The sequence below is a fragment of the Papio anubis genome, chromosome 10, assembly GCF_008728515.1.
Source record: "Papio anubis isolate 15944 chromosome 10, Panubis1.0, whole genome shotgun sequence".
Taxonomy (NCBI): Eukaryota; Metazoa; Chordata; class Mammalia; order Primates; family Cercopithecidae; genus Papio; species Papio anubis.
Genome location: NC_044985.1, coordinates 122,008,740 through 122,020,420, shown reverse-complemented (window position 1 = coordinate 122,020,420; position 11,681 = coordinate 122,008,740). Strand labels below are relative to the sequence as shown.

Sequence of the window (11,681 nt, the reverse complement as noted above, 5' to 3'; positions counted from 1 at the left end):
TCCCACATGAGGTAGGTGTGGAGAGTTGGCCCTGTGCTGGAATGAGGTTAATCTTTGCAGTAACACCTCAACCCTTCTGTGAAAGATGTTAAAAGCATGAAAAGAGTACATGAATAATCTCAGAAGAATAAGCTTTAAAATACTTTTCAAGCACTTGTTTATATAGAAAACATGTCATCATTATGACTAAGTAGTTTTTAGTAAAGCAGCTCTTGGATCCTTTTGTGTAAATGTTTGGCTGAGGATGATGTAAGATTCTAAAAATTTGCGTTTTTCAGAATCTGTTTTGTAATGTTCCCTGGCCCCCACCCAACTCACACACATGGTTTTATCACCCAGTTGATTCAGTGAGTGGAACTGGTATCCATGCTACAAGGATCTCAGTGGTAAATGCTTCATGTAAACCTTAGATGACTCCTGTGGGTCTGTTGTGTAAAAGCCGCAAATAAAAACTGAAGTGTTGGTGCTGTCCCTTCCCCAGGGAGTTTTAAGAGCCAAGTACCCATTTTAGTTTGAGGACTGGGACATTGTCCAGTGTGGCATCATTGAAGAAAAGAGCCCTGGTACCTCAGAATCAGGAAATAGAACCATTTATTTGGTAAATAACTTCCTATAGCAAACCAGGTGTTTGCACACTGATGTCTGTGCCTCATACATCCCTATGTCCCACCATCCCCCAGAGGCTTGACCCTAGTTTCCCAGAAAGGTTCACTCCCAGCCTTCAAGGGAGCCCCTCCCACGTAGAGGCTGGAGGCCATCTCCACTTCACCTTGCAGGTTTCTCCTTACTGTGCTTAGTGAACCTGGGCTAAAGGATTGATTCTGGATCTTAAGGTCTCCCTTTTGTTTTGTAACTGTTGTGTCACGCAGTTCTTAAGTAGTTGAACCACCCCCATGAAGTCAGTTATATATATTCCACCTGGCAGTATTAGACAATAAATACTTTACTTTAATAAATTGCTGCATAACACACTGAGAAAATGAAAGAGATGTGGATATGTGGCTTTTTCAAGAGTAAAAGATGAAGTTCTCTAAAATATCTGTGCCCAGTGGATACAAAGTGAAATCTAGATAAGGGTGTGGCCACATCACCCCCTTATCAAAACGCACGGGATGCAATACCCAGGCCAGCCCAGTACTTCTAGGTAGGGTGGGTATGAGTCCTACTGAGAATCGCGCCAGGCCTGCCCCAGGGCAGAGTGGTTGGTTTTTGTGTATTACTGCACTCAGGGATGGAGATGTTTGATTGGGAGTTGGGGTTTGGAAGCTGGGCTCCTGGGGATCATTCAGGCCTGGTGGTGGTCACCTCATCCGAAGGCCAGTTAGAAGGTGAAGGTGACTGGCCATCGCTCCCTTCTTTCCCAGGCCCGAGCACCCTTGCCAGACCAGCTTGGCTCCCAGGAGGTCCTGAGGCACCAGGTTCTTCATAGCCTGTTGTGTTGGGGAGGCAGTGGGTTAACTCTTCCTCAGCAGGTAGAAGGCCGTGGAGGTCACCGCTGAGGGCCTTGTCCTCTTCACTACCTACTCTCAGACAGTCCTGCACTTTAGGGAAAATGTGGGAGGCTGTGGGCTCACAGCCTAGGTCTCCTCATGAGAGCTGCCATCCCCATCCCCAGGCCCCATCACTGCCACAGGAGCACAGCAGGCTTGAGACTAGCCCTCCCGAGACCACCCTTTCTTGGGACCGTCTCTCATCCACCACCTGTCCAATCTCAGCCGCATCGCCACCCAAGTGGGAAAGATGCTTGGGAGGCTCATCCCAGAGCCGCTGGACCAACCCAGGCCCTGGCATCCCTGGTGGAAGTCTCTTGCTTCAGCTGTTCGGATGGGTCAGCAGGCCTGGCTGTCTCCAATCTGTCAAGATGTTCTAGATCTTTCCTCTGGTGGGTGGATCCTAGCAGTAGGTCAGCACCTCAGAGGGGAGGGGAAAAGGGATCTCATCCTCCTCTGGAGAGGGTGGAAGGGGCCTTGGCTGTGAAAAGATTGGCAGAGGAGGGGAAGAGTAGAGCTCTCATTTGGAAAGGCCTTCTGAGGTGAATTTGTGAGTTAATCTTGTATACATTAGAACTGGAAGCTGGGCGGCCCAGACTCATTGTCCCCCAAAGGCCCTTGTCCAGTGTCCCTCTGGCCCAGGCTAAGCAGTGCTCAGCTCCACTGGCAGGTGGAACACAGTTAGGGGAGGGGCAGGGAAGACCAAGGAGCCGATGGAGACCAGGGGATTGGTGGGAGACCCTGTCCCTTCTGAGCAGTAAGAACACACGGCGTACTTCCCTGTGGCAGCCCCCTCAGCCCTGCATCAGCTGACCCTCTTCCAGGTAGGGGCCCTGGCTGGTGCGCTCTGCACTCCATGAGAACATGAAGAGAGGTGAAAAAGGTGGGGCTGGGCGCAGGAAAGACGAAGAGGCCATCTGGGCAGGTGCTGAGCAGGCCAGGAAAGAGTCGGCCTGCAGCTGGGGACCAGCAGGTGTCCCCAGGCCTGCCGACTGTTTCCGGGATAATGGCTCAAGATGGTGTCCTGAATCACCCCTGGCTCCTGGCTCCGGGACCACCAGTGTGCACGTCACGTCCGTAGGCCTGCCTGCCGTGGCTCTGTGGGCTGAACTGCAGTGGCCAGTGTGGGCAGAGTTCCGGGTGGGCCTCTTCCTGCATGTGGCCACTGCTACTCCGACACTGTCCACACATTGTCTAGACCTGTGCTCCATTTGCCCCCGAGAGGAAGGGACTGTGGTGGCTGCTCACACGCCCAGGAGGACAGCGCTGAAGTGGGAGCCACTGCACACTGTGAGGGAGGAGCCGCTGGCGTTGTCCAAGAACACGGAGGCCCACTGCCCCATCTGCAAGGAGGGTGCCTTTGAGGCACTGGGCCACCCCAACAGCCTGCAGAGGCGACCCAGAGGCCAGCCAGCCACACTCCCTCCTGCCCACTCAGCCCCGCACATGGGAAGGGCTCAGGCCCAGAGAGTAACGTGGCTGCCAAGGTCACAGAGCAAGGGCCCGCGCGGGTTGGGCCCTGTGCCCCACCCAGCACCTCTCCTGCTTTCCCCGCAGTGCCCTATGGTTCGCGCGTGTGGGAGCAAGCCCCTGCTCAGGGCCAGAGTGGGATTCAAGAGTCCCAACAGGTTTCTCAGCTGCAGGGCTTCTCAGAGCCTGTAAGGGCTCCAAGTCAGGTGGGAGGGTGGCCCTTCCCCACAGGCCTGGCCCTGCAATCATTTGGCAGGGCCTTCCATGAAACCAGCACTCTAGCCTGGCTGCTCCAAACGTGGTCATGTACCAGCAGCATCACATTCTCTGGGAACTCCCAGAAATGCATAATCCGGGATCCACCCAGAGCTGCCTCAGGATCTGCATCTTAAGATCCAGGTGCGGCAGAGACTGAGTTCACCGAGCACGCTGTGCGGCACCCAGACAGGAACTCTAAATGCCCCTCAGCAAGCACAGACTCTGGAGCCAGATGGCCTGGCCTCCATTTCTGGCTCTGCTGTGTGAACTCGGACTAACTTGGGGAGTAGCACTCCCTTCTCCAAAGCTCTGGGAGAATTCAATAGCAGCTGTTACTCCACACACCTGCACTCAATTGTTTTTTGTTAGTAAATTCCACCTTTCTGTCCATTTCTCTACCACTTGCCAAAATTCCCAGTGCCAGAAAGAGATGGTCACTTAGGGTTTTAGGTAGGAAAATAACATCTCTGGCTTCTCACAGTCACAGGAGACTCAGGGCGTCAGCGTGGGCAGTCAGCCTGGCCTCCATTCCCTCCCTCCACCGGTCCCTTCAGCGGACCTGTGGCGGCCGGGAGTACCCGGCCTCAGAATGAGGTGCTCAGGAAGTCTGAATGTTGGGACTGCAGAGCAGAGCAGCTGCTCAAGTGGGCAGGCGCCCTGGGGGAAAGGCTGTTTGGAGGAAGGAGATCAGAACTTGAAGCCTGGCTGTGTCCAGACCACGGTGAGCACTTGGCATGTCCTGGACCCTCTCCCAGGCCTGGAGTCTGAGGGTGCTACACCCGGTGATCCTGAACATCTAACAGCACCCTTCTGCACCCAGCCACCCGTGGCCATGCCCAGGCGGTGCCCCTCCATGCCCAAGCCTGCCCCACTCACCTGCAGGTACAGGATGCCATTCACGGAGATGGTGAAGAGCTCACTGCTGTTCTCCAGGCCCATGATGGCCTCCAGGGAGCTGTAGCCAAAACAGAAGGAGGGTCAGCCTTCCCCATGAGACCCCACCAACTTCACCCACAACACACAATCCTGCCAGCAGCAAACACATGCCCAGCAAAGTGCCTGGCCCTGGCCAGGTCTTCCAGTGGAGGTAGTGTCTGAACCGAGTCCCCAAAAGGAGGCACGATACAGGGCCAGAGGCATGCTTGCTGTATTGGGAAAGGCAAGGCCAGGGACCAGCAAGGGGCAGCAAAGCCCTGGCTCCGATGGGAAACAGGACACTGGCTGATACAGCCGGAAGTGGGGGTGTGGTGGAAGGTGATGCTAAAAGTTGGTTCAGGCCAACACACTCTGGGGGTTCAAAGGCAGACTAAGAAGTTCTGGACTTGATCCATTCATTCAGGTCTGCTCCAGGTATTGGCAGGGCATCTCCGCTGTACCTGGGCTGCCTTCTGGGTGTGGGGAGACAGGGAGCTCAGTCACGGCACTCAGGAGCCAGATGGTGCAGGAGCAAGGGATGCGATGATGGGGAAGAAAGTTCCCGGGTGAGGGGTGGGAGGGCGACTGAGGAGGGGCCCTCCAGAAAGCTGTCTGGAGAGGCCTCTTGGAGTAACACTGGTGCTTCGGTCCCCAAGATGAAAGTCCCCGAGGTGGGAAGGAGGCGGGAAGCTGGGAGGAGGCGGGAAGCTGGGAGGAGCCGGGCCTCCTAGGACCTGGGGAGGAGGTGAAGGTCTGGGCAGGGAGTGGCCTAGATTCCGGCAGCAGCGCCCCCTGGAGTTTCGGCGGCTTGAGTCCTCAGGAGCGGGGGGACAAAGAGCGGAGGGGCCTCCCCGCTTGGCCATCCAGGGACCTGAGGACTCCCCTTCCCGACAGTCCCGCCGCTATGACTGGTGAGGGCCCCGGGCCCTCAGCCTCTCTTGTACAGGCTGAGAGGCTGAGAAATCATCCCCCGAATAACTTTTTCCTCTCTGATTCCCATCCCCAATTTAATATTAAATTAACAGGCAAGCCGGCCCCCACCTCTCCCTGGGGGTCTCAGGGAGAACCTTTCACGGCACCCTTTCCTACTTTTTCCTTCTTTAATCCCCTTACCATGATGACTTCGCCTCTCCATCTACTAACTTGATTTTTCATTCTGCTGCTCCATCTTCAAACCCCTTCACCTTTCCCATTCTACTCCTGCCATGCATTGAAGGGTCTTTTGGGGTGAGCTCTGGGTTTAGGGGCCTCCTCCATCCCTCAGCTACCCTGGATCTTTGCCCACCTCTTCCTCAGAGCCCCCACTGAGGGGCCGTAGCCCTGTCTAGGGCTGTGGAAGGAGCAGACTGGTTCCCAACTCTTTCTCCCTACTCCTGCCCACACACATCAGGAGAATCTTCCTAAACCCTTCTCTGCCTTTATTTTTTGATTTGTGCAACTTGTAACTAGGTGTTTATGGAATAAAAGAGAATGGAAAAAAGAAAAAAAAAAAAAAAGGTCATTTTTTAACAGCCCCTGGTTGCTGTGAAGGGAAGGCCTGATCGGGGCAGGAGTAGACCAGGAGACCTGGAAGGAGGTGTGGGGTCACCCAGGCCACGGCGGGGTGGGAACGGGTGGAAGCCCCGTCCAGTGCCTTGTTTAACCACCCACAGCTTGTGGGGGCCAAGCGAATGCGGGTGTGGGGTCCGGGCCGGGATGCACTCACGTGTTGCGCTGGCACCGGGACTGGATGCAGATGAGCAGGCGCAGGTGGTCTCGGGGGCGCGGCGGCCCCCTCCTCGGCGGCTCCCTGAGCGCTGCGGGGGAGGGCGGGACGTGGTCACGCAGGCAGGCAGGCGGCGGGGTGGGCGGTCCCCCCACGCCCCGGGCCTCACCCACGTGCAGCGTGGCGGCGAGCGCGTAGAAGCCAGCCACGGGCGCCCTGTACTGGCCGCTGGTCAAGTTCAGGCCTGAGCCGCGGCGGAAGGCACCCTCCGCGTCGGGCTGCGAGGGGCACGGATGGTCATCCCGGCTCCCGCCTGGCCGCATGGTGCCACCCGCCCTCCCGCGCCCCCGCACTCACCAGGTAGTAGACGCCCAGCTCATGCAGCGCGCGCCGCTCCACCAACGCGTCCCGGCGCAGGCGGCAGAGGAAAGCGGCCTCCACGCGCGGCACCCGCGGCCCCGGGGCCAGGGGCGCGGCCAGTAGTGCCAGCACGTCCTCCGCCGCGTCGTCGTCGTCCTCCCTGGCGGTGGCTGAGACTGGGGCTAGGCTCGCAGCGACGGACCCGGCGGGGCCGCACGTGCAGGGTTCGTGCTCCACGCGCTCCCGCTGCCGCACAGCACCTGGCACAGAGCGAGCGGTGGCCGCGCGCCGGGGACCCCTCACCCGCCCGCCGCGTGGGTGCAAGCGGGACAGGTACAAGCGGGACAGGTGCAAGCGGGACGAGGGGCCTGCCCGGCGCAAGGGTGGGGCGAGGGCGACGCCCCCTCGGCCTGAAGGGCATTGGAGGCTTTGCTTGCTGACCCTGCAGCGGCTTCCGTTTCCCTCACCATTTGGGAAGCTCGGGCAGAAGTGCCCCAGCGCCCCTGGTCTCCAGCCTCACCTCTACCCCACCCACATTTTCCAAAGAAGCTGGGGGTAAAATAAGGGATTGCGACTTTACTGGAAGTACAAGGAGGTTCTTCAGCGCAGAAGGTGCTATATTTAAACGAACAGGACATTGAACTAAAAGGGAAAAAAGGCTCAATTCTAATGACTAACGTGAGCCGCTGATCGGGAGCAGGCCTCAAAGTGTGGACTCCGCAGCTCGACTCAGCTCTGCCTCCTCCAGCGCAGGTTGCCCCAGCCTGGGCCAGTGGTGACTGTGGGTGCCAGGCCAAGCTCCATCTGGTGCTGCCCCATACACTAGCCTCTGCCTTTCACTGGGCTCTCCTGACTTCCAGGCAGGGCATGGGCGCTGGTCCCTGAGCACCTGCCATGCTGAGTGGCCAGGTCCACCTTCCTCTGTGAAGCCTTCTCCTGGCCATGGTCCCCCACTCCCAGCCACCCCCAGCCCTGACCCTTGGCAGACGTGGGCCAAGACGGGGCAGGGACTGGACCTGGGCCAGCTCCACTGTCCTTGAGTCCAGCCCAGAGCAGGTGCCTCCTTGGGTGCCTGCGGAAGTGCTGAGGTTGGCCCTGTCGGCTCCTCGGGACACCCTCCCAGGCCCAGCTCAGTGGGGGGGGGGGTGTGTGTGCCAGCTGGTGCACACCCGTACCTTTCAGCAGCAGCTGGAACTCCTTCAGCAGCGCCTCGGGTGGGATGATGGGGCCTGGGGGGCCCTGGGGACCGGGAGGCCCAGGGGGCCCTGGCAAGCCGAACTGAAAGGGAACCTTGCCAGTGAGGACATATGAGGAGCAGGCTCTTGCCACTAAGAGGCAGGCAAGAGAGCTCCCCAGTGGGCTCCAACCTCCAGCCGAGGGTCTACCTCCAACTGAAAGCTTCTCCTGGAGTACAAGGACTGTGTTGAAGGTGGGGGCCCTCGGGCGGGGCTTTGGCAGGGAAGGGCTCTGCCCTCAGTGGGGAGGCAGAGGGCTGAAGCCCACTCCTGCAGCCAGGCCTCCTGGAGGGAAGATGACTCTAGGCTGCTTTTGGGGACTTGCATCTCAGGGTCTGCACTGGGCCGGAGTCCACCATCAGCAAGTCCCCACTAGGCTGGGTTGGGACCCGAAATAGGAGCCAGTGAGCCCCTGTCGGGAGCAGCTTAGGGCAGGGCCAGGAGGCTGGGGCAGAGGTGGAAGGCCAGGCCACGGGGACAGCCTGGCCTGTGCACCTGCCTCATGTGCTCTGAGCTGGCCTTCCATCGTGTGGTCAGATCCCAGGCAGGTGAGACTGGTCCCCAGGGAACAGAGAAGCCCACACCCCGTATGTGCCATTTTGGGGGCTCCAAGTAGGAGGCAGCACCAGGACCAAGCACCAAGGACCAAGCACCTCCGCTCAGGCCAAGACCCAAGGCTGAGTGAGGGTGAGAGCGCAGCAGTGGCCAGGACCCTGTGCCCCTAGTCCCCGGGAACCAGGTACTCCTGCAGGCCCCCCCAGCGTGGACAAGGTTCTCACCACAGCCTGCGCTAGCCCAGCCTCCCTGGCCTGGATGCAGAGGGAGGAGAAAAGAGGGAGTGCTTGGCATTTTAGGGGTATGGGGAAATGGTTGGGACCAGGCCCCTAACTCAGGGCTCCCCCTGGGGCTGCCTGGGTTCTTTCTCTGTGTTCTCTGTCCCCAGGCCGAGGCGTGAGGGGTGTGCTATTAGAAATGTTCAGGATGTAGGAGTGGGAGTGGATGAGGAGCGAGGAGGTGGAGCCCCCCGACGGCCTGGTGCTGACGGGATGCCGGCCTCACCTTCAGCTTCTTGGCCTTGCCCTTGGTCCTCTTCTTGCCGTTGACACCCTTGTCACTCTGCCTGATGAAAAGCATCCAGGTGTCCCGGGGGTCGACGCTGTGTGCACGCTCAGCAGTGGGCTCCTGGAACACAGCCAGCCCAGCAGGTTGGCCTCACTGGGCTCCCACCAAGCAGGTGGGACACTTTGCAGGAGGTGACTGTGTGGCCTTCTGTACTCTGGGACCCTGGTCCTTGTCACCTGTGGTGCCCTCAAAGGCAGTGCCTCAAAGGCAGCTCCCAAAGGGGCCCCCACCCCTCGGCCCGTGGAGGACGACTCCTGGGGAACAGGCCACACCTCGGCCTGGACTTGGCACTCATGGGAGAGGCAGACCCAAGATGCCTGGAAGGAAGATGGGGTGCAGGGCTCAGGTATAGGCATGAATCCCTGCACTGCTGGGCCTCCTTCCTCCAGAGGAGCTGCAGTGATCACACCACCCTCCAGTCACCAGGAAGATCCAACCACGAGAGCACCCATAGGTGCTCAGGAAGAAGCAACTGTGATTATCAGGGAGCCCAACTACTAGCCAGCCCTCCTCTGTGTATCCCCCACTGTCAGAAGTTCTAAGGAGGCAAATTCAGCCCTCACAGCTGCCTCGGGTTACAGTTCAGTAGGGGAGAGGACCAGGTGAGCTTCTCCTCTGTCCATCCCCCACTGTCAGAAGTTCTAAGGAGGCAATTCAGCCCTCACAGCTGCCTCGGGTTACAGTTCAGTGGGGGATAGGACCAGGTGAGCTGTCATGACATGAGGCCTCTGCACGGGACGTTCATTTCCTCAGCACTTCTGAGACACTGACTCAAGCACGGACAGTGAAGCTTCCAGAAGTTCCCATTCCTGTCCTTGCTGCATCCTGACTGATGCTGACATTGAGCAGTTTTGGGAGGGAGCTTTCTGGGAGAGGACTTGGGCCCACTGGGCTATCTGGGCTCCAGGCAAGGCTGCCAGCTGGGAAGCAAACCAGTCCAAGAAGGCTTAGATGCGGTCATGGGTGCTGATGCTGGGGGCTGACAGAAGGCCCCTGGGGTTTTATAGCTGACCAGGCCCTTTTATCAGAGACAAAGCCGGCTGCCAAGTCACTGCCTTTGGTTCCTGGCTGCTCTAGGGGGACGCAGGGCCTTCTTTTGGGAGCTGGCTGACCAATGCACAGGCTAGGGTGCTGTGGTGGGAAGATGGGGCTGCGGTGCCAGAGGAGCCTGTGGTTGGACGGAGAAAGGGTTCAGGGTGCCCAGGGCCCTCAGCGCGCTCAGCGCTTCCTTGTGCCTTGGAGGGTCAACTGTACCACCTGCTGGCTGCTCTCCACTCTACCCCCTCCCAGGACCCTCTTCCACTTCGCGTGTGCCCTCTGCGGAAATATGCAGTGAGGATGCCGCACACCTGTCACGAGGGGTGTGCCCAGCTGACCTTCCCAGCTGCACCTGTAGCCTGTGGATGGACTCTGACCCCAGTTTGGTTTGGGGGTAGAGCTGTTAACAGGCAGAACCATGTCAGTTGGCATACCAGGAGATGGCCCCAGCCGTGAGGGTGGGTATTGGGCAGCTGCCCTGGTTCCAACCACAAGGGGTCTCTCAGAAACAAGCCTTGGAGGACCTCTGGTGTCACCGTGTCCCCTACAAACAGGGTCCAACCAAAACTCCACCTGGAAGCACCTGAGCCCCATCTGCCTCCTGCTGACCGTGCCCTGACATTTGGCTGCTGTGCCCACCTGGGTGGTCTGGCCAACTGCAGGGGGAGGGGGTGCCCTCAGTCCCTGGAAAGCAGCTAGGGGTGGTGGGGCTGGGATAGAGAACGCTGGGGGACCCCAGGCCTAGCTGCACCCCTGTCCCCTCTAGTAGATGCCCTCCTGACTCTCCCCTCTACTGTCCCTGAGCATCTTCAGAGTAAAGAGCACCCGCCGCCCACCCCGGCTTCCCTGGAGCGGCCCTGCCCCCCTGACCCAAGGCCCGGCCACACTGAGGCCCCTCTGAAGTTCTCGTCTCCTCAGGCCTGGGCCACACCTCCCCAACCGGACCACCCTCTGCTCAGCAGTCCAGGCTCCAAAAGCCTGGAGAGGAGGGGGCAGGGCAGAGCTCAAGCTCACCCCTTCACGGCCAGAAGCTACCTGACTCAAAGCCCCATGTCATTCCCCACCCTGAACAGCCCCCTGACCCCAGACCCGCAGGGAAACACTTTGTTTTCAGAGAACTGCACCAAATAGATTGGGGGCAGTGGCAGTAATTTGCTTACGCTTTGTACAAATGCGTTCTTCCCAATTTCCTCAACTCAAGTTATTTACACTTTATTTATTTCCCAACTTCCTTCTGTCCCAAAAGAAAAGGGGGGTTTTCGCCGACCTAGCAGAACCTTGCTTTAAGTCAAACTACCCCAAAGCCAAAGTCAAGGCTCCCCGCCGGGCTGAGCGCAGCGTCTACACGGCCCTGAGTCTCGGCGGAGCCCCGGGGCCGGGCATTGCAGCAGCTCTCGGGGATGAGGGCGGGCTCGGCCTCTTCGTCCTCCTCCCGGGCCGGAGCTTGTGGGCGCGGGCTGGGTCCGGAGCGGACCCGGGCGTCTTACCGGCAGACGGGCGGCCGGCCCCGCGCGGCTCTCCCCGGGGCCCCAGGGCAGCTCGTTCCCGGGTGACGGCTCCTCGCGGGTGCGGCTCCTCGAGGGCGCCCCAGGCTCCGGGGACCCCAGGCCCGCGGCGGCGGCCAGCAGGCCCGCGTAGACAAGCAGCAGGCGGGCTCCGGCGGGGCGGCGGGCCGGGGCCATGCGGGCGGCGGCTCCGAGTCCGGCGTCTCGCGCGTCCCGGGCTCCTCGCCTTATAACGCGCTTGAATCCCCCGCCTCGCCCGAGACCGCGCGCCCGCCCGCGCCCCCTCCCGGCTCCCGCGCGCGCTGCAGGGGGATGCGGGGAGTGTCCGGGCTGGGGGAGGGGGGCGCGGGGAGTGTCCGGGCTGGGGGAGGGGGGCGCGGGGAGCGGGGCAGGGCAGGGAGAGGGAGGGGTGTTCCCCTGCTGTGCGCGTCCCCCCTGCAACTCCCTGTTCTGGGGCCCCTCCTTCGCGCTGCCAGCGCTTCCGCTTCCTGGGGAGCGAGGCGCCTCTTCTCCCGGCCCTAGACCCTCTGCCCTCACGACCCCATTTTCTTTACGGAGAGCCAGGCGCTGCCTCCTCCCAGCC

At 60.0% G+C, this 11,681-nt stretch overlaps 1 protein-coding gene across 1 annotated transcript; it reads right to left on the bottom strand.

Moving 5' to 3' along the window:
- Positions 1-574: 574 nt before the first annotated feature.
- Positions 575-11,360, bottom strand: ERFE (erythroferrone). The gene is made up of 8 exons (XM_009183462.3): positions 11,081-11,360; positions 8,493-8,615; positions 7,374-7,476; positions 6,196-6,458; positions 6,008-6,116; positions 5,839-5,929; positions 4,095-4,173; positions 575-2,833 (listed from the first exon to the last, which is right to left on the bottom strand). The coding sequence occupies exons 1-8, from the start codon at positions 11,273-11,275 to the stop codon at positions 2,735-2,737; spliced, it is 1,062 nt and encodes a 353-aa protein (XP_009181726.1). The 5' UTR covers positions 11,276-11,360; the 3' UTR covers positions 575-2,734.
- Positions 11,361-11,681: the final 321 nt, after the last annotated feature.

Excerpts from the sequence above, each read along its gene's own strand:
- ERFE (XM_009183462.3), bottom strand. The coding sequence starts at position 11,275 with ATGGCCCCGGCCCGCCGCCCCGCCGGAGCCCGCCTGCTGCTTGTCTAC. Across the intron at positions 6,459-7,373 it reads GTTCCAGCTGCTGCTGAAAG|GTGCTGTGCGGCAGCGGGAG; the intron begins GTACGGGTGTGC and ends GCTCTGTGCCAG. Across the intron at positions 6,117-6,195 it reads AGCTGGGCGTCTACTACCTG|CCCGACGCGGAGGGTGCCTT; the intron begins GTGAGTGCGGGG and ends TGCCCCTCGCAG.